The sequence below is a fragment of the Syngnathus acus genome, chromosome 12, assembly GCF_901709675.1.
Source record: "Syngnathus acus chromosome 12, fSynAcu1.2, whole genome shotgun sequence".
Taxonomy (NCBI): domain Eukaryota; kingdom Metazoa; phylum Chordata; class Actinopteri; order Syngnathiformes; family Syngnathidae; genus Syngnathus; species Syngnathus acus.
The window spans coordinates 7113549-7141101 of record NC_051097.1 but is presented as its reverse complement, the minus strand read 5'-3'; the positions used below and the strand labels follow the sequence as shown (position 1 = coordinate 7141101).

General features: G+C 44.7%; 2 protein-coding genes and 1 long non-coding RNA gene across 5 annotated transcripts; 1 reads left to right on the top strand and 2 right to left on the bottom strand.

The window, feature by feature from the left end:
- Positions 1-41: 41 nt before the first annotated feature.
- On the bottom strand, positions 42-9256 carry LOC119131010 (ceramide transfer protein-like). Of its 2 annotated transcripts, XM_037265066.1 has the most exons (16): positions 8841-9256; positions 7807-7941; positions 5979-6095; positions 4425-4532; positions 4200-4338; positions 3604-3684; positions 3368-3525; positions 3043-3135; positions 2878-2961; positions 2596-2688; positions 2416-2511; positions 2198-2330; positions 2050-2120; positions 1771-1899; positions 1564-1693; positions 42-1326 (listed from the first exon to the last, which is right to left on the bottom strand). In XM_037265066.1, the coding sequence occupies exons 1-16, from the start codon at positions 8949-8951 to the stop codon at positions 1199-1201; spliced, it is 1806 nt and encodes a 601-aa protein (XP_037120961.1). In that variant the 5' UTR covers positions 8952-9256; the 3' UTR covers positions 42-1198. The 2 variants fall into 2 exon arrangements, with proteins under 2 accessions (XP_037120961.1, XP_037120960.1); XM_037265065.1 differs by having other exon boundaries at positions 2416-2688.
- On the top strand, positions 9210-27448 carry LOC119131008 (synaptic vesicle glycoprotein 2C-like). 2 transcript variants are annotated; one of them, XM_037265063.1, is made up of 17 exons: positions 9210-9333; positions 9788-9865; positions 14342-14411; positions 15096-15204; positions 16777-17097; positions 17859-18706; positions 20442-20622; positions 20776-20927; positions 23061-23194; positions 23366-23455; positions 23532-23642; positions 23995-24083; positions 24189-24353; positions 24585-24718; positions 25055-25258; positions 25651-25810; positions 25884-27448. In XM_037265063.1, the coding sequence occupies exons 6-17, from the start codon at positions 18106-18108 to the stop codon at positions 26065-26067; spliced, it is 2205 nt and encodes a 734-aa protein (XP_037120958.1). In that variant the 5' UTR covers positions 9210-9333; positions 9788-9865; positions 14342-14411; positions 15096-15204; positions 16777-17097; positions 17859-18105; the 3' UTR covers positions 26068-27448. The 2 variants fall into 2 exon arrangements, with proteins under 2 accessions (XP_037120958.1, XP_037120957.1); XM_037265062.1 differs by lacking the exon at positions 16777-17097.
- Positions 9888-14415, bottom strand: LOC119131040. Its single transcript, XR_005099577.1, has 2 exons — positions 14288-14415; positions 9888-11973 (listed from the first exon to the last, which is right to left on the bottom strand). It is a non-coding gene; the product is annotated as an uncharacterized LOC119131040 (long non-coding RNA).
- Positions 27449-27553: the final 105 nt, after the last annotated feature.

Here is a 27553-nt window from a genome sequence, read left to right as displayed (position 1 = left end):
GGGATGGGTCTTTTTTGGGTTTTTAAAAAAAAATCGAGAAAAAGTTTTAAAACATGTCATTTTAATTGGCAACATAACAATCAGGTAAAAATGCACAAGCAAATCCAATTAGTAAAGGGGAAGTCAAAGTCTAGATGTCACATCACAATTGAACATTATAACAATATAGATTGTAAAAATGTTTGTTTCTCAATATATGGGCACTTGTCTAATGACATCATAGGTGTCAAATTGTTGCCACCTCCCTTCTAACAAAGCCACTAAGGCATGTGGGGCTCCACGTGGTCACGATGCAACAAAAAGCATTTGCGACACGCTTACAATTTTAGTTGAGCTGATCCCGCCCTCTGCGCTTCAAATCAGATGCGCTCATTAGCGGGATTAGTGTTTTACGTCATAGGGGTCCACAGTTTATCACGGCGGTCCCCTCGGTTCTCTTTATTCAATCAAATAAATCATCACTGCAAAAAAAAAGCTGCAAGTCTAAAACAGTCTGATAGCCAAGATATGTCTCTTGGAGCTCTTTACAACTTTGTTATAGAACATACGTACACGTCGTTTCAATGCACTTTGCATTGAGTAACCAGGCAATCTGAAATGTTGCTGGAGCACATTGGCGGCTGGGAAGGAATCTTGCTTGGTGTCAATCATATCAAGCAATATTAGTTTCACACTGAAAAGTTTAAAAAAAAAAAAAAGTAGAATTTTATTTGGTGCGAGTCAAAAGTCAAGATAAGATTTTTTGGGTGAAGTATTTTGAAAAAAAAAAAAAAGCAGGTGTCAGAGAAAAAAAATCCTTGAAAATAATACACATTTTCAAGAAAATAGTATTTCTTCAAAAAAGATATCTTTAGACATAAAAAGTCTGAAAATATTGGATTTTTTTTCAAGGAAAATGTTCTGAGAGAGAAAAAAAACAATTAAAAACCTTGAAACAAAATCAAACTTCTCTTTTAATAAAAGTCTTAAGCCTATTTCTTACAGAAAAATATTTTTTTTCCAAGGAAAAAAAATAAATTATGATCAGATTTCTTTTTCCCGGAAAAAGTTTTACGTTTACATTTTACCAACTATTTGACCAACTATTTTTTTCAGGTTCAAAGCTGTGTGATTGTATGTGTGCTTGTTTTTTTTAATCCTCTTCAGTGTGAACACGGCTTGCTACAATAAAGATTTGATGTGACATTGCAAGAGAGGATCAGAACAAGATGGGCTTGCCAGCGGTCTTCTCCTGCACGTAGGAGGTGAAGCGCTTCAGGAACTTGGGGTACTCTCTCTTGGCCACTGCCCGCAGCACCGTGGCTGGCGCCCAGCCTCCGGGATTCACTGCACACAACACAAACACTTGCATTTCACAAAATGGCTGCAAAGTTGTCCTTTTTTTTTTTTGCTGTATTCCAGCTGTTTGCAAGAAAAATGTTTTACACTGGGAGGCTTTTCTTCTAGAAAGGAATGTCTTGTTTAGCACACCACATCCATAATTGGTAATTAAAATAATGGATAAACACACATCCTAGCATAGTATATAGCAGCATACAGTGTGTAGTTGTGTTTGAGACCCACCATTGGCTACATATGTGATTTTACAAAGCACATTGTCTCTGCTGATCTCCTTGTCGCCCTCTGGTGGACTGACCAGGGTCTGGCAGATAATGGCGATGTTGATCTTGGCTCGTACGCAGCGGCTGCTTGGCTAAAAATAAAAAGCAGTTTGGGTTAATGCGTGGGGGAAAAGTGAAAGTCGCGTCCCTTCGGCGGCTCGCCGCTCACCTGCGCGTCGTGGTGGTCCACGGAAAAGTTGCACACCAGCCACGTATCGGGGTCGTTCTCGTTGCTTGCCACTATCTTGCGCATGGCCGACAGGTACAGAACGTCACGCTGGGAGGCAGGCCAAACCCTCTGAGGGAACACATTAAGTGGTCAATTTCATTGTAGGCAATATTTTGGACCTTTTTTTTTTTGATGAATTAATTTCTACTTTTACTCTGAGCCCAAACTACCATTACAAATTCCTTGGGCCAATACGGATGAATTGAGGCGCAGTGGTACCTTGTGCGTCTGGTAGACGATGACGGCGTTCTCCGACAGCGTTTCCACAATGTTGAAGTTCTCGATGGTGGCTGCAGGGGAGGCGGAGAGTGACATAATGAGGAAAAACCTAATCACACTTGGAGGCCCGGCGTGACAATACACGTACTCTCCCAGTCGTTGCGGTAGGCTGTGTCCCAAAAGTAGTGGCACACCTCATGTCCCGTCACGCCCTTTACAGAGTGCGTGGCCTTCAGTGGGTCCAGCACAATGCCATTCTCCTCCACTTCCCTCCTGTACACCTACATGCATCAGGGAAAAACTTTGAGTCAGGATCAACATCCAAACAAAAGGTTACACTTACAATAGGAAATAAAAATGACACACCTTCATCTCTCCTTCCTCCACTACCAGCTGCCAGTTTGCATCACCGCCGACGTCCTGAAGCGAGTAGGTCATGTGACTCTGCACCATCTCCTCCACCTGCCAGAAATGAAGCAAAAGTTTATTTTTTTTGCAATCGCAGTGTTGAGACGTGCACGAGGGACGAAAACAAAGAGTGAGAACCTGCTCAGATAATCTGTGAGAGCCCGAGCTGGAGAAGATGTCTGGTGGTGGAAGTGGACTAGATCTCTGCATTCTGGTCTTCTCCGTCTGACACTGGAACAAACAAAAAATTGACTTAAAGTAAATACGCAATATAGACATACTCTATTTAAATACACTTTAGGCATGTTTTTATAGCATTTACCATACTTATTTCTTCAATAAAAATAATGTTGCCTACAAAATGGTCAACATTTTTCCCATGACAGAACACAACTAGCTCAAACATATTTATCCGCTTACCTGTTCGATTTTGTCCTGTCGGTCAAGAGCGGCTTCGACTGCGTCGAAGAACTCCTCCTCGTTGATGAGGCTGTTCGGACCCTCCTGGTGTTGATGGGAAGACGCGTCAACACTTGCGCTCATGATTCAAAAACAAAACATAATAAAAATGGATGACTTGATTACCTCATAATCTGGGCCACCAAAGTGGGACTTCTTCTTCAACTCGTTGAGGGCCGACTTGTAGCTGTCCTCGATTCTTCGTCTTTTTTCCATCTCCTTCAGCCAAGGGAATTTTAAAAGTCATTTAATAACTATACATATTTTAAAAGCAATTAAAACCACGTCTCTACTGCGCAACTGTTGCCGTTGATACTACCAAAATTGCTCGTATTTTTCTTTTTACTGTAAATGAATATTAACTCCAAATATCGCTTATCGACGTCGCAGACTACAAACAATTGCTTGCAATTCAACCCCTGGTCCACATTGTGAGGATAAATGAGCCCACCTTGTCCAGCCTCTTCTGCCAGCTGTCCTCTCTCTTGACCATCAGGTCGATGCAGTGCGAAAGGGTGGCCAGGATTCCGGCGGTGGTGGCTTTGAACGTGATGGCCTCCCCTTTAAAGTCGATGCCGTTCACTCCCTTGGGATTGGGGCACTGGTACGCTGCACGTCGGCAACAAGCCAACAGTCAGCTTAGCGTGCGGACAGGCATCAAATTTGAAACTTATTTGCCTGACGTACGTTTGTCTTTGGCGCTGTTGTTGTGAAGAAACTCTCCGTCGGTGCGAGTGCTGGGAAAATCGTCCTCATCGTCCTCCATGACTGAAAGAAAAAAAGGCTGTCATCGCAGAGGCACACCGACTGACACACGCAAAGCGTCTGAGGCTGATGTGGTGATGACAATGGTGCAGTTTCATCTGGAGAACGGAGCGAGGGCGAGAGGGAGCGGTGATGGGAACGGAAGGCGTGAACGACTGCAGGCAGCTATGCGGGAATGTTCACACACACACATTACCACAATAATTCACAAAAGAACGATGGAATCCAAACATTACAGTATAGTCCACTATTCATGTTAACAGTTCGAAGGTCAGACATAGACTATTGTGTCATGACGACTCTCCCAAATCTCAAGTCACAACCCAGGCTAAACAAAATCCCGTCGCGACATACAGAACTCGTCATTATGTTTCACACCAACATACTTCATTGGCACCGACTGCTGTGCTGCTTTCCTATTTGACAGAACCTTCTAACATTACTGTGTACTGAAAGAGGGCAACAGCTGGTGATAAGACGTTTTAATAGACTGATCACTTTCGATGATGCCGGCTTACTCTTGTCCCTCTGTAGTTCGTCCTTGGACACGCCGTCGGCACAGCCATCAAAGTATCGCTGCAGCGTGTCCACCTGCCGACACAGGATGTCTCGGAAGGTCTCCATCTCCGCCAGTTTCTCCGTCAAGCTGTGGCCCTTCTACAAACAAGGCAGCCATGTTGGAATGAACACATTCAGCACAGTAAATAACAATAAGGAGAAGGCAGGAGAAGTTCAATCGTCACCTTGAAGGATGAGGTAGAGGTGGCCGAGTAGATGCTGGTGGCCGAAGTGAGCGACAGCATGGAGCCATGTCGCCGCAGGCTGGACTCGGAACCGTAGCCCGGATCGGCCTGATGAAGAGAAGAAATGACAAATAAAAGAAGAGGAAAAAAAATGTGTGGCCCACAGAAGTGGAAAATTCCCTTTCTAATCTAATCCCAGTTTGTTTACCACAAATCTTGTAACCATGGCAATGGATCTATCCCTCTTGTTAGAGACACTTCCGTGCTGCACCACCAGGGAGCAGCACAGACACAAATAGCTCGCCCCTCCCACTCGCCCATATGCCAAAGGTAACTGTAGGTCAATGACCAGGAGTAACTGCTGGTGGATTTCAGTCTTTGGAGCCAAGGGCACACGTTAATCAGCTCAGACGTGATGAGTGCGCGTGCGCAAAGTCTGCTCCACGCACCACCAAGCTGTTTTGTGTGATAAGGGGAACGTAATCAAATGAAGGGAAGCAGCCTGTCCAGCAGAACGGATTGTTGTGTTACTTTATCTTCGTATAGCACGCTGGTGCTAATATACTGTATCAGGCCGAATCCCAACAGGAGCTGGTGTTGTGTTTCCAGGGAGACTTGATGGTGGTCTGGATTCTGGAGAGTACTTTGGGGGATGGGGTTCTTTCATGGTGACTCATTCTGGGTGGAATGACAACTAAAATGTGTGTTTAGGGGGGGAGTGCACGAGGGTGAGTCATGGCCCCGTGACGCTTCCTGGGGCTGGTCAGGAGATGGGGGGTGGGAAGCTATGAGGGTTCACGGGGTGTGGGGGGATTTCCCAAATTTAAACTCAAGACGTGAAGGCATTCTCCTCGTCTTGTCCAAGCTCCGCCTTCAAACATCACCAACACGCATGGTAAGCCAGTAGTTGGCGATGTCACTAGGGAAACACTCAACATGAACGGAGGCTGAACTATTTTGAAACCACTTGTCAAATATTTTAGGCTAAATAAAAAAACATGTTGTGAAGCATAGAAGCCAAAACATCAGATTTAAAACCACTTTTCACATCTGAGTCACTGTCATGCCTGCTCAGTACAACAAGCTCAAATGACACTAAGTTAAAATGAATTATACAAGTCCAAAAAAACTAAAAACTTGATTAATCAAATCTCTACTATTTCCCAGTGGGTTAAATCACACCCACTGTAAATACTGTACACACAAATACTTGTACTGCGTTTCATCCCGAGTTCTTTTGGCAAGTACATGAGAAATACTCAGCACACTTTGGCAACTGTATGAGAAGTGAAATTTTGTTGTGACATTCAATGAGGAAGTCGGAATTTTCACGCTGTCAACAGCACAACGCACTATAAAAGGTCCCTGTAAAGTAAATTTAGAAATTCTTTTAGAGCGCCTCGTTGTTGACTGAGTGCGCGCAGATCAGGCGAGAAAGTCAGAAGCCTAAATCTGTATACCTGACCAATTATGTTCATTTTACTTTCCCCTGTGGTGTGCCAACTTTCTTTTCAATTTACAGGGACACAATAACGGGAGGTGCACGCGGCTGACCCTGTGCTGCTCGATGGAGTCGATCCAGAAGCGCCTGCGCTCGGGGTCCTGGGCCCTCAGGTACCACACGCTGTCGTTGACGCTGATGTCCAGCCTGCACTCGTCAAACTCGTGGGGCTGCGCAAACAAAAAAGAAAAGCTTGTGATGTTTGCCTGGCTTGTGATAGTCATCAGCTGCTAAAGAACACATGAGGAGAAAGGAAAGAATGAGCTGAATAAAACACACATGGGGGGGGGGGAGCAGATTGCTCTATGATTGTTCGCTGGAGATCTCTACGCAACACATCATGCATAATGCAATGTGTAAATGTTTAATTCAGTAAATCTATTATTAATCCTTTGCGTGTGAATGACGGTATTATGCTAACAATTTATTGATCCCTTTTAATGTTGCCATTAACTTTGAGCTAAGAGTCTTAGTGGAACATTTGAATCTGTCATTTAGAAACAATAACTATCTTGAAACTTGAGAAGTGAATCTTACAGTCCTAAAAAGCGGACGTGTGACTCAACATTTGCTTCAGCAAAAAGGAAGAAGCGACGTAACAACAGAAGATGTGATCATTTATCCTCCTGCATGACAAATGAACTTGTGTAAAAGAAAGTTCTATTTCCTGCCTGTAGCGACGCTTTCTTTCACGCACTCTGTGTCGACCGACCCCCTTTGGTAAGCAACTCCCTGACTATCTCTCACTTGATAGTACGTTTGGTTTAGAAACATCAGATAACGACACAGAGGTAGAAGTGCGGTTATCTCCACTTGGGCGTATTTGAATTAGAATGAGGACTGTCAAAAGCGCGGAGTGTACGACATGTAAGTTAATATTTACATTGGGCAGGGAGGACCGAAGCTGTGCAAATACACTTAATGGCAACAAAATGGTTGTCTAGTGCCTGGGAACAGCGACTAATTAAACGCGGTATTTCTTTGTTTGTGCAGGGCAATGCCGCCGAGTGCGTTGAAAACTCCAAACTCAAATAGTGAGTGACTGGAGGGTTCGACTTGCTGCACAAAAGACGCATTCTCTAGTCAGGACGTCTGCTGATAAAGACAGCATGTTGGCCTCGAGCGGACCACAGGACACATATTTGGACCACGTGTACCTGTGGAACAACGGGGTAAAGTTTCTCAGCCCGATTGCAGCGTTGTCCGACGGGGATTCAGGAAATGAGAACCATTTGGTGGATGCTCAACATCTGATTCACATTTTTTTAACACACATCTGTGCTCATAAGGAAAGCATTTTAGGCCCTGGATAAGGATGATATAAAATTGACAGTTTCCCAAAGACTACTAATTAATTAACTGATGAAATTGGATGAAGTGTAGCGTATAATTTGCCGAACGTGCGCTACGATATTTGACTAAAGAGTGTTGAAAGACAAGCGATGCAAAATGTTTCTCCTCTAAAGTCTTTATTTTTGGAAAATTAAATGCAAAACTTTTTTTTAAGAGCAGATAAGCTCATAATGTGCATCACTGAATTGAGCGTTCGTCTTTGAGTTTTTATTGGGTCTTTGGTATTTTTACGACATCTGTAAAGCAGATTTAAGGATTTATTCTTGAAAATATTTAATGAGACTTAAGTGTGTGTGGTAAACATATCATGCGGCAAATTTGCCAACTATGTGAGTGGGGAAAACAAAACAAAAACTATTTGAAGTTTTGTCTTTGACTTAAGCAAGCTTAACTGGGGAATTTTAATCGGTGAAACCAGCCAACAGTGTCTGGAACTTGTGCAAATTGAAATGCAAGAGTCAGGGGCTTGCGCTATGTGTGTGGTAAACGGATTGCGTGTGGCGGGGATGTGTGGTCGGGGGCCCTCACCGTGATAACTGCCTTGCTGAGGCATAACGAGCCACGGCAACCATACTCGGTCTCATCTTGCGACTTGTAGTAGCTGAGCGTGTTGTTCTTCAACACTACCCAGCGGTCCTGCCATCCATGGATGTAGTTGGTCCACTGCGGGGAGCAAGAGAACCCGTTAGAAACACATGGACTTTACGAGATTTTAAATGTAACTTGAGATACAATTTTAATACATTTGCGGTTAACTTCTTTTGGATGGAATGATAGAAGTTCCTCAAAATATTTATAGGGCAAGTTTACCAGATGTAAAGCCACGTGTCTGTCAGCTGCAGCCTTTTTAATCCCCCCCCCGGCAAGGCCTCTGTGACGCACGGTGGACTTTACCTGTGCCGCCATGGAGCAGGTGAGCTCATCCCCATGTGGATGTGCGTGTAATCTTGCAATGTGCTTGGTTAGCAGGTCAGCGCATAATCTGTTTTCAGACTACCAGCTCCATTGAACTTACATTTGCTCACCTATAAAAGCCATTTGTTCGCCCAAAATGTGTGCGTCTGTATTTCTTTGTCCACTTGTTATTTTTGTGTGGCAATAGCAGGTTCTATTTGGTGTCAGTTCATTATTGTTGGGTCCTGATATATATGACGAAAATACTGCACTGTAAGTGACACTTTTTTTCATATTTTTATTACTCAGGTCCGGTTGTAAACATGCCATGAGACAAACTTGTCAACTATGTGAAATGGGAAGACTTACACCGTTTCTTCATATATTCTCAAATAAAGGTGGGTGTGCCTATTTGATGTAAGGCGTCCTCTGGAGATAAAGTTGTTTTAAAAAAAAAAAAATCTAGACCTCACGGTGGTCTATTGCGGTCGGGTTGAATTTCCTAAGTTATCCCCAAAGTAATAAAGTTTCTTGCTGTGTGTTCCTAAAAACACAACTACACACAATCTTTATTGAACATGTATATTGTGAACACGATGAAACTATAAATAAAGTTACAAACCCTGCGGAAATGACGTCACGTGATTAATAAGACCAAGGAGACTCACCTTGCTGAGTACCCCGCCGAACACGCCGACGCCCACCAAGTGCCCCGTCTCCTCTCTGGGCTCCGAATCCTCTTCGGAACCAGAAGAGTTCCAACTCTGGTTGTCCGACATGTCGTTGGTGTTGTTAATTAACGTGCTAAGGTGGGCTACTAACAATAATTCCGGACGTAAAATAGGGGCAACAGCTCACCGAATCATGTCGGGGGGGAAAGAACAAAATGCCGTCTTTGAGGGAGAGAGAAAGACAGAAGGGGGGTGACAGACCTCGGTAGACGTACGTAAGTATTTCCGTGCCGTTCAGATGATGCGGTTTAAGACTGCTTGCCCGCTTTTCGCCATGTCCACTTGACGTCCCTCCCTCTCTACCGTCCTTCCTCTTCTCTAACCAGCGGGTGCTTCAGCGCGCGCGCTTGTGCCCGCGTTCATGTGTGGCTACAGCTCAGAGGGGCGCTGGCTGCCGTGACGTCAACGAATCACTTCCTGAAATGGAGAGGTAGGCCCCGCCCCTTTTGTCTTGATTCCTCTTGAAATAGAAAGAGACAGATTTAGCAGCCAAACACGCAACATGGAAACCCCCAGACTTAAATCGGCCATGTTACAGCGTTTACATAAAAAATAAAATTGTATAATTTTATTTTTGAATGTATTATGAACGCACGGGCAATAAACTGTAGGCACAGCTGCAGCAGGATCTGATGCTAATATACCAAAATCTGTGGAGGATGCTTTGTGATAATAATGAAATAAAACCTGAATATCTGATTTTTGAAAATTATATAATTGCATTTATATTCATTGGAAAATAACTAAATTTATAGAATTATTTTAAGGCTTGTTCATTCAAAATACATCAACCTCTTGTTTACTTTATCTGTTGTCCTTTATTTGAGTCTTTAAAATTCCTATACATTTTTGACTTTTCATCATGATTTTTTTTTTCTTTTTAGGAGTAATATCAAAAGTGAGTTAGCAGCCGGAAAAGGACTTCCATCTATGGCATTTGAATCTTTAAGGGACCTATAAGGGTGAGTCAAAGTTTATTCCATCTTCATGAGATCTAATGGAACAATTTAATGTCAAAAGACAATGTGAGATTGTATTCTACATACAGCATTGCGTAAAAAGTATATAGTCAGGTCTTGAACATAACATTCCATATACATTTCCTGGAATAAAACGTAATCCAGTAAAGCGTTCATGTGCTTCCCTCCCCCATGCTTGAAATAAACCTTTGCTTAATGAGTCACACTGTAATCCCTGGGCCTCCTTCCGCAAATGCTAACACCGATAATATGCTAGCACCAATGATATATGTTGTGTACAAGAGGAGAGAGTTTAGCCTCGTCACGAGTTCAGCAGTCATCCGGCAGAGTCACCAGACCTCCAAAACCGCAAGGCATCCATTAGCGACACAATGTAACGCTTCTCTATAGCGGAGAGGGAATGTTAATTCATATATTTTCATAAACAACCATTTGAACCATTAAATCCTTCCCTCTAATAGACCCACACATCCACAGCTAAGTAAAAGAAAAAAAGTTCTGTTGAAAGGTTTTGTGGAAATGACGTGTTGATTTGTTTGGTTATTTGTTCAAGGTGACAAATATCAATATTTTCATTCACTGGACATTTCAGTAGGTACTACTCGAGTTCACTAATTGTCTTGTGACCTTTTGCCGACATCTGTGATTCACTCTGAGCCCCATGAATGAGTCATATGAGATGATGAAATCTGATTAAATCATATCCTCATTCCAGCTGCATGTTGCTCCATGGTCAATACTAGAAACACGAGTGAGACAAATCGAGATTAGCCCGGAACATTTGGATGGTGTCAGCGTGTCACAGGAAAGTGCAGATTACACTTTTTTGTTTTGTTTTGTTTTTTTCACCCAAGTTATTTTCTGTCCTGTTGGGGCCCAGATAATGATTGTTCTTGTTTATGGGCTAGTAGCGCCCTCTGCTGCAATTACGTAGACATTGCAGTAGGAGTTGCATTACTGAGGGTTCCTCCTTTCTCTTGTACAACGACACTCATCCATATCCTCAAAAATGACATATATTGTTGCGTTCATAAATCTACAAACAGTGTCAGAATTTGTAAATAAAAGCTTCAAATAAAATTGCAATACATTTCGAAATAGCACAATCGTTTTTTTAAGCCAATTAGTGTGTCCCTATGGTGCCATCTACTGGATGTGTTGGGACACCGAACCCCTGACCCCACATGCAAAAAATGATGAGTCAAATACACTTGATGAAATCCTTTTTAAGTGACTCAGCAGTTTTGGCACGTCGTACCTGCTTGCCCTCCTTTAGTCACGTTAAACTCAATGAAGCAGAACGTCATTGCGGCGCGTGCGACTCATTTATCAGCGACGCGGGAACGCTTTGACCTTCGCCGGACAGGCGGGTTTTTGCCAGCTCAGCAATCTCCCCCTTTTTTTACCGAGTGAAAATGGGGACGAATGTCAAACGAGCAAATATTGAGGCGTGTGGGGGACTATAAAGCGGTTGAGGAATCCGCTTTATTAGCTCCATCAAGACCGAAAAGCTCGACGTTGGCTAAGGTCGGCGCTCTACTCAAAGCTATAAAATGTTCTGTATTTACTGTAAAATAGGGTTGAAGATGGAGTAGTGTGATGACCAGCCAGCAGGCTACACTGTTGCTCCACACCATGGAGATGTAAAGAGGACAGTGAACCTCAGCTATTCGGGGCATAGTGCTCAGCCTTGCCCACAAATTGCACAAAAAAATAACTTTATCAATATTTAGTGATATTAGAAGCAGCTCTGTGCCTGATGCAGCGTGTCTGCAAACTACAAGCGTGCTAAGAGGCCATTAGCCAGAAGCTAATGTCATAATATCACACACAGATAAAACGCACACTCAGCGCGCTGTCGCCTCCATTCAGAGGCGAGCGCTGAGGCGAGGACGTGCCCGTCACCACCCAAAGGAATTCCCAGCTGTGAGTCACACATGATGCTTCACTGTCGTGAGGAAGAGGAGGTGTGTGTGTGTGCGCGCGTGTGTGTGGTGGTGAAGACTGCCTCGCAGGAATCACCGCAGCTTCCCTTCATCGCTCAGCCATCTTCTCTGAAACAGGCTCCTCAGCAGATCAAAGATGATGAGCTGATGAAACAAAAAGAAAAGAAAGAACTTGTTTGCTTCCACATCAGCAGTAAATAAATCTATATTGTGTACAAGATAGACAACAACAAGATGATTGATGGTTATTTATCACCGTCTTCGCTCGTACCACGCAACCCCCGGCTGACGAGGGGGCGAAACAATTAACATCACTGTCACAAGGCCCATCTATTAGCCTCCATCTTAATGAGAGATGACAAATTAAGGAGTGCGTCGCCGAGCCACCTCGCTCTCCTGTGTGTGTTTGTGGAAGAGGGATGAAACGATTTCCAGGAAAACAGTGACATTTATTGCATCGTATGACATTGCGGTTATTGTTATTTCCATGTGTAGTAGCTTTTTTTTCAGCCAAGGTGAAAGCCTGTAATATTTTTATGAAATCATATTTTAAAGTGATTCATTTTGTTGTAGAAGCTATATTTTTAGCAATATAATGATAAAACCAATTATCTGAGATCTGGAATGTTTTCATCTCATGTGTTTGTGTGAAATGGCGACAGGGGAGGTAAAACTTAGCAACCACCCACACAAACACACACACACACACACACACACACACTTGTTAAAACAATCTCTCGAGCATCATACTATCGTGGAAACAAAAACATCTTCTCGGCAGCTCACATTCTGAAAATCTGTGGTTAGAAAAAGCTCACTCATAATGCAAAGTTTATGGCCATTTATGTAGAGTTGCCCTGAAATCGGCCATTTTGGGCTGCGGTTTGCTCATTCATTGTGACTGCTGCTTTCACTGTCACCCGTTTTTCCTAGATTCCTGCATCAAACGGAGAACCTGGTCGCTCGAGAAGGTTACGTGTCACCTTCCCACCGCACCCCCACACATGCCGCTTAGAATTAACTCGCGCTCGACAAAGCGTTCTCACGGCCAGACTTGTCAGCGACGACGCCCACTCGTGCGCAGATGTCAGCACGTTGCGTGCTATTAGTGTCGAAAAGTTGCGCTGCGTGTCGGGAGTTTGTGTTGCTCATTTTCTTCCAAAGCGTTACCAACCTAGTGGAAGGACAATTACGGAATCAGTCTTTTTGTTATATTCTTTATCTTAAGGAGTGGTTGTTTTTAAACATTCTTGTCACCTTTTGTTTTATTTTACTTAAATCATTGTATTTTTTTTTTTTATTTTCCCAATTTAAAGCACAATGGTAATGTGGATTTTTATAAAGGATTTCAATTTTTATTATTATGACAATCACCCTCTGCCCTATTTTTTGATGAACACTTAGGCCTAATATACTACTGTATGTTAGACATGATGTGATGTAATACTGGCTAAAATCACACTGCTAAAAAATTCTTATTCTCCCACTCACCCCCCCACTGCAGAGTGAGCACTTGGTCCCGGGAGGAAAGGCACTTGACATTTCAACATTTGCGAGAGATTTGCGCACAAGAGATAATGTGGCTGAAAAGCAAAATGTTAAACAATAGTCTGAAAGATTTGCAAAATAGCGAAATACCTTTGTCATGCAAACTAGAATCGCTTTAGGATTTCTTAAAATAAAAATGTTTGACACACCATATTGACAAATTTGAATGAAAGTCTCTGAAATCTGCTTTCACATTGGTGAAAATTTGTCAAGTCTATTTATTCCGATCTTAACTAGTCCTGTTTTTTAACCGCCATCTCCCCCCTTCTGTGTTTAAGAAATGTAATTAACCTCGTGTTAACCCGCCAGGCTATTCTCAAAGCTATTTGTCTCATTACTTAACACCACTGTGGTATCTGGACAGCAGCAGGCGTTTTTTTTCTGTTTTTTGTTTTGTTTTACGGGCCTCAAGATGCAGCCGCATGCTGAGTCAGCAGCATCTTCGCTCCGGTTTAATGATACCACCAATTGATGACTTTTTTTTGGGCGATAAAGCACTGAAACCAGAAGATAAAATGGTTTTAGTGCCTTTACTTATCACTAATGGTGATGACGTGGCTTAACGAGTTGCTTTCTGGACGTTCCGCATCATTCCCCTGACATCTGCTGGATTGAAATGCAAATATATTTTTTTCTGTGAAGCGCAAGAGGGGTGTCCTTCCTTCCTGGCTGCTTGAGATGTGGTTATTTCTGGAGAAGATGAGTTGGGGGGGATTGCTCATTGATTGTTTACAATGGCCCTCCAAAGGCCATGATGAGCGTCTTGGCCTTTTTTTGTGGGTCGGGGAGAGGAGGAATTGGTTCCTTTCACCCAGCATCTGCGATCATCCAGCTGCCGGTGACGTTTCCTGGGATGTTAAAGGACGTTCGGGTCCAACTTGGTTTTCAAATCTCCCAAAAAAACACTCACCTTCTCCACCAGGTTGTGTTGAAAGCAGTTTTTGTTGTTTATGTTTCACACCAGACACTGGCGCTCGCTTGGAGGTGGATTCAGACGCAGGACAGCAGCGGTATTTAAGAAAATCCCAGGAATGGTAAGTGGAGGCGGCTCGGTGGCGCGCTGGGTAGCACGTCCGCCTCACAGTTAGGAGGGTGCGGGTTCGATTCCACCTCCGGCCCTCCCTGTGTGGAGTTTGCATGTTCTCCCCGGGCCCGCGTGGGTTTTCTCCGGGCACTCCGGTTTCCTCCCACATCCCAAAAACATGCTTGATAGGCCGATTGAAGACTCCAAATTGTCCCTTGGTGCGAGTGCGGATGGTTGTTTGTCTCTGTGTGCCCTGCGATTGGCTGGCAACCGGTTCAGGGTGTCCCCCGCCTACTGCCCGATGACCGCTGAGATAGGCTCCAGCACACCCGCGACCCCCGTGGGGACTAAGCGGTTCAGAAAATGGATGGATGGATGGATGGTAAGTGAAGTTTAAAGCCGCCATTGCTGTTGTCTGGCAACTGTTTGACGTGTTACACCAGAAGGTAAAATCGGAGCTGTAGAAATTAGCTAAGAATTCATCAGTGATCTGAAGCTGCAGTCATCCCTGAGTGAACTTCCTCCTCAGGGTCCCGTCTCACTCTAACTGCCTGTTTATACTCCACCGACTGTCTCGGCCAATTGTTGTATATCCTATTGATTATTTCAGTCTGTGCAGCTCCTCCTACCTCCTTCCCTCCCTCCCTTCCCCTCCCCTCCCCTGGTTGCACTCACGCTTTCCAACCTCCCCCAGCCTCTCTCGCTCTTGTCGGACTGCAGCATCGAGCGGCGAGCATCTCCATCGGAACAAGCGTGGAGTGCACACGATCCCACGCGTTGGCTGGCAGACAATCTCAACCATGGTGAGTGGTTCATTTTTTTTTTTTTATTAGATATTGCATGTCTAGGAACATCCCCCCCCCCCCCCTCCCCACTAAGTTTAGATGAGGTTGAAGGAAAAGTTGGGCAAAAATTCTCTTCCAGGGGGAGCTTGAAAAGTTCTGTACCGGCAAATACAGCACTGAGGCAAGCACCCCTTGAGGAGTGAGGCTGCAGAGGGTGTGTAATAAAAGAGGGAGGGGGTGTTAGGAACACATGCAGCCATTACTCAGGAAAGCGCTGCAGCGTGAGCTAACCCGAAGGTGTTGGGGTGGGGAGAGGAAGGGAGGGTTGTAGGATGGATGCTCACGGAGCGGGACAGCCCAGAGAAATCTAATTACGGGACGTAACGCGTCAAACGCCTCTCGCGTTGATTGATGCCTTTTCCTCCATCCGCTTGGAATGAGCCACAGGCTGCAGAGGACTCGCAAGTCAGATTGGAGGAGTTCCATTAAAAGTTTGGACCCTTCTTTGATGGAATTAGCGGTGTGAGGTAATGAACTAGGAATACTTTGCTATTATGCTGAAGTCGATTTGGTAGGAATCTGAAGCCATCGCTTATTTATCTCATTGATAAATTGGTCTTACTTTAATGGGAGTCGAAAGAGTTGGAAAAATATGATATAATAATTATATTAATAATATCAAATCAATCATTTGAATATCTACACTAATGTTTCATGATGGTCATTATGTGTGTAGGTGGATGTTGTCAAGCTTAACATGTCCGCCTTCTCATAATGGACCATTTGATCTCAAAACCTTCCAAATAAATTTGCTGCTCAATAACTCACTGGTGCTCATAAAATGCTGACATCCGCTAAAAATGCCTCCACTGTGTCATTGTCCCTCTTGTCAGAAAGCTCACATCATTTGCAATGTATAGCATGTTACGGAACAGTATAACTTACATACGATACAATAAATATGAAGTTAAAATTGAAAATCGTAACTTTTTTTGGGTTGAAACACAGAGAAGTCACAAAGACACCCAATGGTGACTTTTCTCGTGCGGATGTAACATAAGAAAGCGAACAAAGCTGTGTGCTGGATTGCACAGCATCTGCAGCCACGTTTGGCGTGTGCTTTTTGTTCGCATGATGCACATTAGCCAATGCTCACTGCAGCCATCTGCGGAAGCTGCAGCAAGCCTGCAGGGCGCCACATTTCCATATTGTCAACCTGGATGTCACATGACGCCGCTTGCCCAATCGCTGCGGAACACAGCAAGCGTTTTTCCTTTCTCGCCAAAAGCCTCGTCCAAGTGGAGTTCGTGATGCGTTCACATCAGTGATTAAAGAATAACAGCACCACAGTGCAGGAAAATTGTTTACTTTCCCATCAGGAGGCCGTCTGATCATATTTAGTGCACCCCATTAAGAAAAATTAGGTGCTTTTCTGAGCTAGCAAGGTCAACGATTGACGTGCTGATTCATTAAGTCGTTAAGTCAAATTAAGAAACTAAAACAGAGTTATGTAGTACATGGAAAGAGTAAATCTTTGAAAGCTGTGAAATAAAAAAAGACTAACCATCAGCGCATTTGTCTGATTTTCAGAATTTCCTCACAGCCAGGTCAGACAGCATTTCCTGGAGCTGCTCCAAAGAGTTTGCGCGGTCAATAACACAAAGTACCCAGAAGGCATTTACTTCACTCAGTGCATTCTGGGCCTTGACAGGTGCATCCAAAGCCAGGGTCAGCTGCCTCCTCATCACCCAGTCGCGCCAAAGAAAAGTTAGTTACGAGCCATTTCCCGCTTCATTTCGCTGCTGCATTGCACCAAAGTCTCCCGGGCGCCTTCCCGCGAGCCCCCCTGGCGCGCCCGCGTTCAGATGACTGATCCCGACTGATGTTTTATCTCATGGCGCTGAGCAAAAGGTGAGCGGAGGCGCCATACATCAAGCTGCCACGCTCCATTTGGGCGCTTCAGCCAACGTCTGCAGCCCCTCTGCTCCCGGCAGTGTGCCCATACGAACGCGCTGCTAGCACATTAGCGCTAATGTGGAAAAGATGGATTTCATCTTCTTTATATTTGCCGCTGTTAACATATCACGCTGACACACTATTCAGTGTACGCTTTTTTGGGGGGGGGGGGGGGGCTAGCTCAATCTGGACATAAAAACTAAAAGAATTTTGAAAAGCACAATAGATAAGCAGAGAAAATCTCAAGTGTCCACTCATCAAAGTGCGACTTCACACGTGTCCGTGCGGTTATTGGCCTGCCACTAACAGCTAAAGGGCTTTGCGCTGCAGGCGACAAGGCCCCGATGTGCTGACAGGTCTTTGGCGACGACAGCCGTGGCACGAGCCCCGGGGGCTCTCACTCACACGGGCTGACGTGTTCCAGGATGAAATCACCAAAGTAAAATCAAATAGCCCTTGACACAGTACAGAAAAGAGCTTTTACGGTTTGATTCTTGAAATCGTCACTAAGGCATTTATTTTTTTTAAATGAGTTTGACATGTTATTAAAGCGGGATCATAAAGTAGTTGTGGTTAATCGTAAAAAAAAAAAAAAAAAACAGATTACGGAACCGAGCAGTTTCAAGAGGGCCGTAAAAATGACGTTTGCTCGACGCTGCAGTCGGGTTTTCATCAGCTAACTTTTAATGAAGTGCTTTCTCCCTGTGTTCCTGCAGGCTGATAGCCGCGTCTGCTGAGCTCCTCCGCAACTGAGGAGTTTTCCAATTTCAAAGGCCTCCTTTCCAGCTCCATGGGGTTTGACCTCAGCACTTAATTATTATCCCGGCAGCCGACTGGCGAACCCGGCTGTTGCTCGCTTGACCTTCTAAATTACCCCCGGCGTGTCCCCGCCAGCTACGTACATCCATCGGCTGGAGCTGCAGAAATAGGAAACACTTAGTGCTCAGCTTGGTCTGCGTCAAGATGAATGAAACACACAACAACAGGACTTCCCTGGTCAAAGGGGCCAAGGACATCGCCAAGGAAGCCAAGAAGCAAGCCGGGAAGAACTTCAACAAGGCGGTGGACCGCGCCTCGGATGAATACTCGGCGCACCGTAGCTACGATCGATTCCAAAACGACGAGGAGGAGGAGAACGAGTACAATTCATACGGACAAGCGGACAGGCGCTACGACGACGACGCGGCCGAGGACGGGGCGTCCAGCGACGCCACGGAGGGCCACGATGACGAAGATGAGATCTACGAGGGTGAGTACCAAGGCGTGCCCGCCTACCAGGACGCCAAACAACGGGACGGACAGATGCCTCTGGGCCAACTGGCGGGTGACGCTCCGAAGAGCCACAAGGAACTGGAGAACGAGCGTCAGGCCGACGAGGAGGAACTGGCGCAGCAGTACGAGCTCATCATGCAGGAGTGCGGCCACGGGAGGTTCCAATGGCAGCTCTTCTTCGTGCTAGGCCTGGCTCTGATGTCAGATGGCGTGGAGGTGTTCGTGGTGGGATTCGTCCTGCCCAGCGCCGAGACGGACATGTGCGTGCCCAACTCGGGCGCCGGATGGCTCGGTAAGGAATTTAGTTGTCCGCGCTGAATTCCATGTGGCGCATGCAGCACACACATCTCAACACACTGACAATTCTGTGACGCTAAATGTTGCATTCAGGGACTAGCTGAGGCGCGGCGTCTTATATTTTAGGGGACATTTTCGTTTGCAAACTTTTGCATCACCACTTGTGTTATCTCTCATGAGCTAACGGCGCAGGTGTACCCTAATGATGCGAATCTAAGGATGGTTTGTTTTTCACCCACATTCCACACATTAGTCATCTCGCAACTGGAGACGAGAGGGGGAGAACTAAACAATGAGTCACTATAGCACCAAGTGCCTCACAATAAAAAGAAACTATAAAGTTTTACGTTAGGACTCGAACGACTTTTTGTCGTCCACGCTAAGATGGAAATGGTTAAGTGGATTAATAGTTGATGCCATTTCTATTTTTCAGAGGACATTAACGGTAAACGTAGCTCTGGGCTCGGCAGGTTGTCTGTGTAATTAATGTTTCATTCATCCCCCCTGCTGAATCCCGCCTGTCAATCAATCATTCCCCTTTGGGAATCGTCCGTCATCTGCCAAGATCCTCGTGTCCTGAACGAGGAAATTAGCGGCTCGCAACACCTCGAGCGTGGCGGGACGTGGCGGGACGCGGCGTGCCGACGAGCGGGAACATCGCGCAAAAGGCGCCGAGGGGGAGTTAGGATTTAAAAGAGGAAGCACAAATCAGCAAGCGTGGAGACCATAGAAGGTGAATTATAATAATAACGCCCCCATGGAAAAGTTGGCCATTGTTGCAGGTATGCGATTATGTATGCAAATTTAAATATGCAAATTCTATGCATTTTTTTTTAAATGTTGCAATTAAAAATCATAAATCCTTTTTTTTTTACAAATTGTTTTATTTTTCATAATTATTTTTAAATTTACAAATATATATATTTTTCATCTATCAATGCCAGTGACAATGTTTAATAATTTAAAATAATTTGAGTCCAAATTATAACAGCGACAATATCAACATTTGATCACACTACGTTGAAAAGGTATCGTTAAGCGATAACGACAGGATATTTTGTCTCAGCGCCGGTGTTGAGTCAGTTCATGTTCCAAAGGTCTGACCTTTGCTTGAACCCTGTAGGAAATAACAAATCCAATCTCGCATACAACCTCACCTCCTCCGCCTCCTCTCTTTATTACACATCCTAACTCAGTGTGAGCGCCGCCATAAAACAAATGAGCCGACGCTTCTGTATAGAGCGTCTTGGCGACACGTGTGCATCTTCGCATTGTTTGTCCCCTCGCCATTTTTGCACTCGTGATCTTTCACCTTGCTATTTTTTTTATTCATTTTCATGTCCCGCCACCGCTCAGTCGGTCGTGAGTTCGTTCGCGCGGCCTCCACTGCAATGGCGAGCTAGCAGCTGTCGCCGCGTAATGAATGGCCGGCTCTCGGCGGCGTGTCTGCGCAGCTCGATAAGACCCTTTTACTTTTAGCCTATCCGTCCCATCACCGCAAACACGGCGCAAAAAGGGAGGGTGGAAGGAAAAAAAACGAGGACCGCAGGCATTAGCATTTTTATTAGCACGTCAAGAGCGCCGCCATTATTTACCGGACTGACAACTGTGCTCTCCAACGCTGTACTCTTCCCGAGAACAGGAAACGACTTCCAAATTTTTGGCGCCACGTTTACGTACATGTGCACACACAATTCCCGAGCATCAATCCGTTTCTTTGTTCTCTCCAGGCAGCATCGTGTACCTGGGGATGATGTTCGGCGCTTTCTTTTGGGGCGGCCTGTCGGACAAGCTGGGCCGCAAACAGTGCCTGCTGATATCCTTGTCCTCCAACGGCTTCTTCGCCTTCCTCTCCTCCTTCGTGCAAGGCTACAGCACCTTCCTCTTCTGCCGCATGCTGTCGGGATTCGGGTTAGTCCATCATTGTGGAAGTGTACGTTGAGGTTAGGAACTTTGGGGAAGTCAACAAAGCGGGTTTAAAAAAAAAATCATATTCTATAGCTAGTTCATTTTTCAGCGTCTGAAAGTCAGTATGTGGTTTTATTACTACTGATTTATTTGCAGGATTGGCGGCGCAGTGCCTATTGTGTTTTCATACTTTGCGGAGGTGCTGGCGCGGGAAAAGCGTGGAGAGCACCTGAGTTGGCTCTGCATGTTCTGGATGATCGGCGGCATCTACGCCTCAGCCATGGCTTGGGCCATCATACCGCACTATGGTGAGTGACAACAATAATAATCCAGCCTGATTTCTGGATTTTAATTTCTGAACATGCAAAATATTTGCATTGATACCAGATTTATGTATTTCATTATGTAATAGCTGCTGCGCTAAAGCTAATAGTCATGACGTATATCCATCATTAGGTCGAGAAATTCAATTTGCAGAAATTGGAGAGAAGTTATTTAAGCGTAAAAAATACATCAAACTCCAGTTTTTGCTGCTGCTGTCGCATTGCTGCAAACTGAAATGGAGCGTGCACGATGCACCCTGCCGCAGTGACGTCTATAAAAGGCAACATGTGAGATCGTTTGCAAATATGTCCCACACTCCCGGAGCCCTCGGGCACGCACGCAAACAACAAGCAGGTGGCGGTGTAGCTGGGGACTCATTTTACACACTGACAGCAGATCAAATTCTTTTTATTTTTTTATTTTTAACTAAGCATGTTTTGTGTGTGGACGCGAAATAAAGTTCATCAATGCTGACCGACATAGGTGATTGATCCGTTTCTGAATCAACTGAATGTTTACAACTCAGGCAAGACGATAAAAGAATGCTTTGTTGAGAAAAATCATCGCTCGCAGAAATAATAATGCATTTTTTTTTCTTTTGTAACGCTCAATTGACAGGTTGGTTAGTCTTCATGAAGGCATATTTGTACTTCTGGACATGATAAACAAAAATTGTAACCTCAATAAAATGTTGGTGAATGAACAAAAGAGATTAGGAGGACAAGAGCGGAGGCCAGGTTGGCAGGGAGCGCTTGATTTATGAACCCTCTGTGAGGGATAATGGAAAGGTGAAGTAATAGAGAGCGGCATTCTGAGAGCGAAACACTGTCGAGAACAACAAGGACGCGGGTTATAGTGCCAGGGAGAAGGATGCGCCAATTCTGTCAGTGTAACAGGCCTGTTTTAAAAATTTAGGGCAGAAATGATCTTATTCATGAGCAGCAAAGTAAAAACCAGGGATATATTTTTTTACATGAGAACTAACATTACTGCAGAGGTGCTCTGTACTACTAAGCGTTGCACTTCAGGGTGTGTTTGGATTATTTTTTCTGGGTAGGTGGTCAATATAGGGGTGCACCAACTCTATTGGGGTGTCGGCGCTTGATTTACGAACCCTTTGTGAGAGATAATGGAAAAGTGAAGGGATGCGGGGCGGCAGTCGGTAAAAGAGAAACAACGGCTTAGCCGTTTTAATGGAAAGCTGGAAGCCATTCGATATACTATAACCGGCCGGCCGCGTTGATGAAGTGGCAGCACTTATCTGGGGAGTCGTGACACAGCCACTTGAAGAAATAGAAGCCAGGACGAAAAGCAACTTTTAGTAAAAGGTGACAATAAACATTAAGAGAGGGGAAAAACATTACTGGTCAGGCATTCATAATACACGTAATTTTACTTCCTCCTTTTCTGACATATGTGCAAATGGGATCGTTTTATTTCTTCTATTCCCTGTCGGTGTTCCATAACCATAATCCAAAAATCTATTAGGCTGCTGGTAAAGAAGCATCGTCCATCTTTTTACATTTCATAAGTGATTCGACGAGACGCATTAATGTGACACGAGGCGGCGCGAAAGGATCATAATGGAGGTCAATTGATTGGACCAACTGTTTTTTCCTGCAAGGCGCAGTGCGTTGTGGGTTTCGCCGCAGTGCTCTTTACATTGACTGGTGGGGAGTAAAGGCCAGCTGTGTGTGTGTGTTTTCTTTTTTTGTAGTCCCTAAAATGTAAACTGTCAAATCTGCTGCTGTGACCAGTTTTAAGTGTGTATATGTTGCAGTGTAAGGCCGATTTGTCTGGATGCTCTCCTCGGTGTGTGTGTGTGTGTGTGTGTGTGCTTGTCGGAGGCGTTCTCACTTACTGTAGAGTAGCCACATAAATCACGTTGAGTATCGCAAGCAGTCAGCCATCGCCGACAGTCCATTATAGCTGAAATCCTCCTAATGAGCTTTTTACCGGACCGGGCAGAAGGAAGCTCATACGGGTCACGTGCAAACACGCACTCGTTCCCTAAAGCTAACATACCGTGATCATTAAAAGTCCATGATGCCGAATCGCCGCTCATAGGCATTGTTTGGCTTTTTTTTGTTTTTTTTGTTGCCACTTTCTGTGCACAGGTTGGAGTTTTAGCATGGGGTCGGCCTACCAGTTCCACAGCTGGCGAGTTTTTGTGGTGGTGTGTGCGCTGCCTTGCGTCTCAGCTGTGGTGGCGCTCACCTTCATGCCTGAGAGCCCTCGCTTCTTCTTACAGGTGAGAGAGAAGAGTCAAAATGGCAGAGATCGAGTATTGGGCTTTTGGGTGAAATTTCAGGATGAAGCAAAAAATGCATCATAATTTCTCCAGGTGAATTTAAGTTGACCTGCACTAAACTTTTGAGTGCAGTTTATCAGCGTGATTGTGCTTTTTCCAATTATCGTCTAGATGGGCAAACATGACGAGGCCTGGATGGTCCTCAAGCACATCCATGATACCAACATGCGAGCTCGCGGAGAGCCCGAGAGAGTCTTCACTGTGAGTTGACACTTCAGAGCGCCCCCTTGTGGCCTCAGAAAACAGTCAATGACCTGATGAGAGTCTCCCCCTACAGGTCAATCGGATTAAGATCCCCAAGCTGCTGAACGAGCTGGTGGAGTTGCAGAACGAGTCTGCAAACCCAGTGGTCAAGTTTTTCTCCAAAGTCAAGGCCGAGCTCCGAGGGGTTAGTTTTGGTTTGAATTCTGAACTTTCAAGTTGGGCATCACCTGTTCTACACTGTCCGATTTTGTTGATTATATATATATTTTTTGTGTGCATTTATTGACATAATCAATACACCAAACTATAAAAACTACGCAAGGATTAAAAAAGCGACATACTTGACACTGTGACAGTTTTGACAGTCATTTGAGAATGCAGCGTAGTACTGACACCTACTGGACGCAAGTGTAACAGCAACAACCATAAATTGTAAATAATATTAACAGTGGAATTCAGTCAACCACATTTTCACAGTTGTTTAGACAAGATATAATAATGAATATCATTCCTTTTGTTTTTTTCCCCCCCACTAGATCTTGTCTACTTTCATGAAATGCTTTGACTACCCAATAAAAGACAACACCATGAAACTGGCAGTGGTTTGGTTCACGCTCTCCTTTGGGTAAGACCAACCCTCTCATGAATCAGTAGTTGTCGACGTTTTAACTTCTATCTTTACTTTTTATTATTTTCCATTGGGACCAAAATCTCAAATGTGAAAATGCAGGTTCTACGGGTTGTCTGTGTGGTTCCCCGACGTGATCAAACATCTGCAAGCCGACGACTACGCCTCGCGAGTGAAGATCCACACCAACGAACGCATCGAAGATTTCACTTTCAACTTCACGCTGGAGAACCAGATACACAGAAATGGCGTTTTCCTTAACGACAGGTAATCCGCTTGGATCCGTAGGCGTTAGTTACCTCATCATGTCGTGGGCCTCTTTTGAACTATTGGTCATGACCGTTCATATTAATTCTGTCTCCATTATCTCTGCCTCCACCAGGAAATGAAAAGGCTTATCTTGACGCTTCGCCCCGTCGTCTATGACAAAGAAAAGATACATGTGCACATACATGTGTTTGTTGATGTTTTTCACATAATAAATGTTTTTCTGTGCAGGTTTATTAGCATGAAGTTCAAGGCGGTCTCGTTTGTCAACTCCTCGTTCCTCAACTGCTACTTTGAGGACGTCTCATCCGTGGGCTCCTCCTTCAAAAACTGCACCTTTGTCGACTCTTTCTTCTACAACACAGGTACATTTTTGCACTTTAATTCCAAGCCTCCCCCACACAATCCAATGAGTGCAATGGAAACGTTTCAGAAGTGCAAGGCGAGAGAAGGCGGTGAGAGAAACCAGAGCTGAATCAGACCTTAAGGGAGTCTAAGCCTTCACATGATTTCCCATGCAGCATTCTGGAAAAGTGCTGAACATGGAAACAGCAAAGGCGTGGAAGGTGCTGATGCACCATGGGGAATGACGTCTATTTTGATACGCCGGAGCAAAATTAACAAGAGTGTGGTCCATGTCGGAAATTTAATATAAAGGTGGGATTTACACCGCCCCCCCATACCTGACGTGGCTTTTGCAGATATCGACGACATGAAGCTGACAAACTCAAGGCTGGTCAACAGCTCCTTCCACCACAACAAGACGGGCTGTCAGATGACCTTCGACGACGACTACAGCGCGTACTGGGTCTATTTTGTCAACTTCCTGGGAACGTTGGCCGTGCTGCCTGGCAACATCGTCTCGGCCCTCCTCATGGACAAAATAGGCCGTCTCAGCATGTTGGGTATGACGTGACGATGTATACAAACACTCTTTAGGTACTTTACATGAGTACGGTATTCTTTTTTTCTTCTTTGTTACATTTTTCTGAGTGGCTAATAGTTAGCCAGTTAATAGCCAGCCACTAAGCTGAGATCGAAACAACACTCATTTGTCGACACCCACGTCACTCACCAGTCCAGGCCCCGCCTTTTAAAGCCGTACACACTCAAAGTCACAAATACAGAAGAACACGTGGGTGGAGACAAAATACTATAAATAGAATAAAAGGATAATACTTGAAAATACAAGTATATGCACTTATTAAGTACAGAGTTGAGAGTACCACCTCTGACAAATAGCAACCCTCTGCCTTCACTTGGGGCCCCGAGTGGTGACTGTTTGTCCCGCCCGTAGGGGGCTCCATGGTGCTGTCTGGAATCAGCTGCTTCTTCCTGTGGTTCGGCACCAGCGAGTCCATGATGATCTTCATGTTGTGCCTCTACAACGGCCTCAGCATCTCCGCCTGGAATTCCCTGGATGTGGTCACCACCGAGCTCTACCCCACCGACAGGAGGTGACGAATGACGGATAGAATCAAAGAACCGATGTGCTGAAATGTTTTCCACTGTTCTGAACTTCTTTTGCAGAGGCACCGGCTTTGGGTTCTGCAACGCCTTGTGCAAACTGGCTGCCGTGCTGGGCAACCTGATCTTTGGCTCTCTGGTGGGCATCACCAAGGCCATCCCGATCCTGCTGGCGTCGTCCGTGCTGGTCTGCGGCGGCCTGGTGGGCCTGCGGCTGCCCGACACACGCACCAATGTCCTCATGTAAACGTTTGGTATGTGTATGGGAATCATTGTTCAGATTCATCATGACGTCATAATTGCTACCTATGAAGCGACATTAAGCCGCCCGCCCTCACTTAACAAAAACTGGATTGTCATTTGAGCACAGTAAAAGTCCCTAAAACACACGAGTTTACATATCGAAACACACCGAAACGGGACTAGAGAGAAGCACAGCGTCTTGCACAATTTATTAATATGTGCTAATGCTGCTTTTTGACCCTCGCAGGCAGCTTTAACTTTACATTGACCGGAGCCATTTCACTCCGATGATCGTCAAATTATAGAGAGCTGGTGCTGATGTGAAAAAAAAAAAGAAATAGCCATACAGCTAACACTTCCTACTAAATTCCTCTCATCCGTCACATGCCATCACCATTCCGACATGAACTGTGAAGCTTTTTTGCAAGAATAATCTTAAGGCCATACAGCATTCAATGCAGTGCCATTTCTCTAGTGACACAAAAAAAAAAAAGTTTACATTTTCTGCTTTTTGAACGTCGAGTGCGGGCTCCTCGTGTGTGTGTTGTGTTCAAAGACCCCTCGGTCTTCTCATCGCTTCCCCCGATTGTGTCATTCCCTGTCTTGTCTCTCCCCACCGCTTCGAAAACAAAAGCTCCAAGGCCTTTTTCTACAATGTGGTGCCTCTCTCTCTATCGCTTCCCAAACGTGGCTGGGAACTTTTGCTGCTTTGTTGTGTCTTCTCCACGTTAATAAGGCGTCTGCAATAATGCGGAAAACTTTTAAAGGGCCAGTATTGCTTCAACATCAGCTGATTGCGTGTTTTGATGTAGCATAGACACTTTATCTCTGAAATCAATTCGCCCATACATCGCAAATAAAGCAAGTCAGCTGTTTTTGCGAGAGGGGTGTAATTTTCTCAACGATTACGTTCCAAAATCTTATGGTGGGAATGATGCTTTCAAATCCTTGAAAACTAATAAAACCTGGCAAACATGGTTTTTAAATGCACAAATTTTAATTCCTCAATGTGATTGAAAACTGAATTGAAAACAAGGTCATCTTAAAAATAGAACACAACTAGCAAAACCAATTTTCTTTCCCTTCTAAAACTCATCATGGTCTAAATCCCGCTTGAAAATATGCAATACATTTTCCCGTTTCTCGCCACACATTCCTGTTTCCAAATCCTGCATGTTTGTTGCGCAATGCTCTTTCTTATTGCCTGTAATCTTTTCTTCCTCGTCGTCTTTTTGTCACATGGTCATTTCAGTGGCGACGTGATGCCGTGTCGTTGTTGCCAAGATGTTCTATTTGCGCGCCTGGATGACTTATTTTCATAAGAAAAAATCGTTGTGGTGAATGCCGTGTGTGGCGTCTACATAAAATGTCTCATTTGAACTTGACACCTTCTTGTTGTTTTTTTCATACTCTCAGCAGTAGGTGGCGCCATTAATTCGTTCTAGTCCACTTCAACTTTTAGGGTGTATGTTTTTAAAAGAGGAAAAATA

Excerpts from the sequence above, each read along its gene's own strand:
- LOC119131010 (XM_037265065.1), bottom strand. The coding sequence starts at position 8,951 with ATGTCGGACAACCAGAGTTGGAACTCTTCTGGTTCCGAAGAGGATTCG. Across the intron at positions 7,942-8,840 it reads TCGGCGGGGTACTCAGCAAG|TGGACCAACTACATCCATGG; the intron begins GTGAGTCTCCTT and ends TGCTCCCCGCAG. Across the intron at positions 1,327-1,563 it reads AATCACATATGTAGCCAATG|TGAATCCCGGAGGCTGGGCG; the intron begins GTGGGTCTCAAA and ends TGTTGTGTGCAG.
- LOC119131008 (XM_037265062.1), top strand. The coding sequence starts at position 18,106 with ATGAATGAAACACACAACAACAGGACTTCCCTGGTCAAAGGGGCCAAG. Across the intron at positions 24,719-25,054 it reads CTCTTTCTTCTACAACACAG|ATATCGACGACATGAAGCTG; the intron begins GTACATTTTTGC and ends TGGCTTTTGCAG. Across the intron at positions 25,259-25,650 it reads AGGCCGTCTCAGCATGTTGG|GGGGCTCCATGGTGCTGTCT; the intron begins GTATGACGTGAC and ends TCCCGCCCGTAG.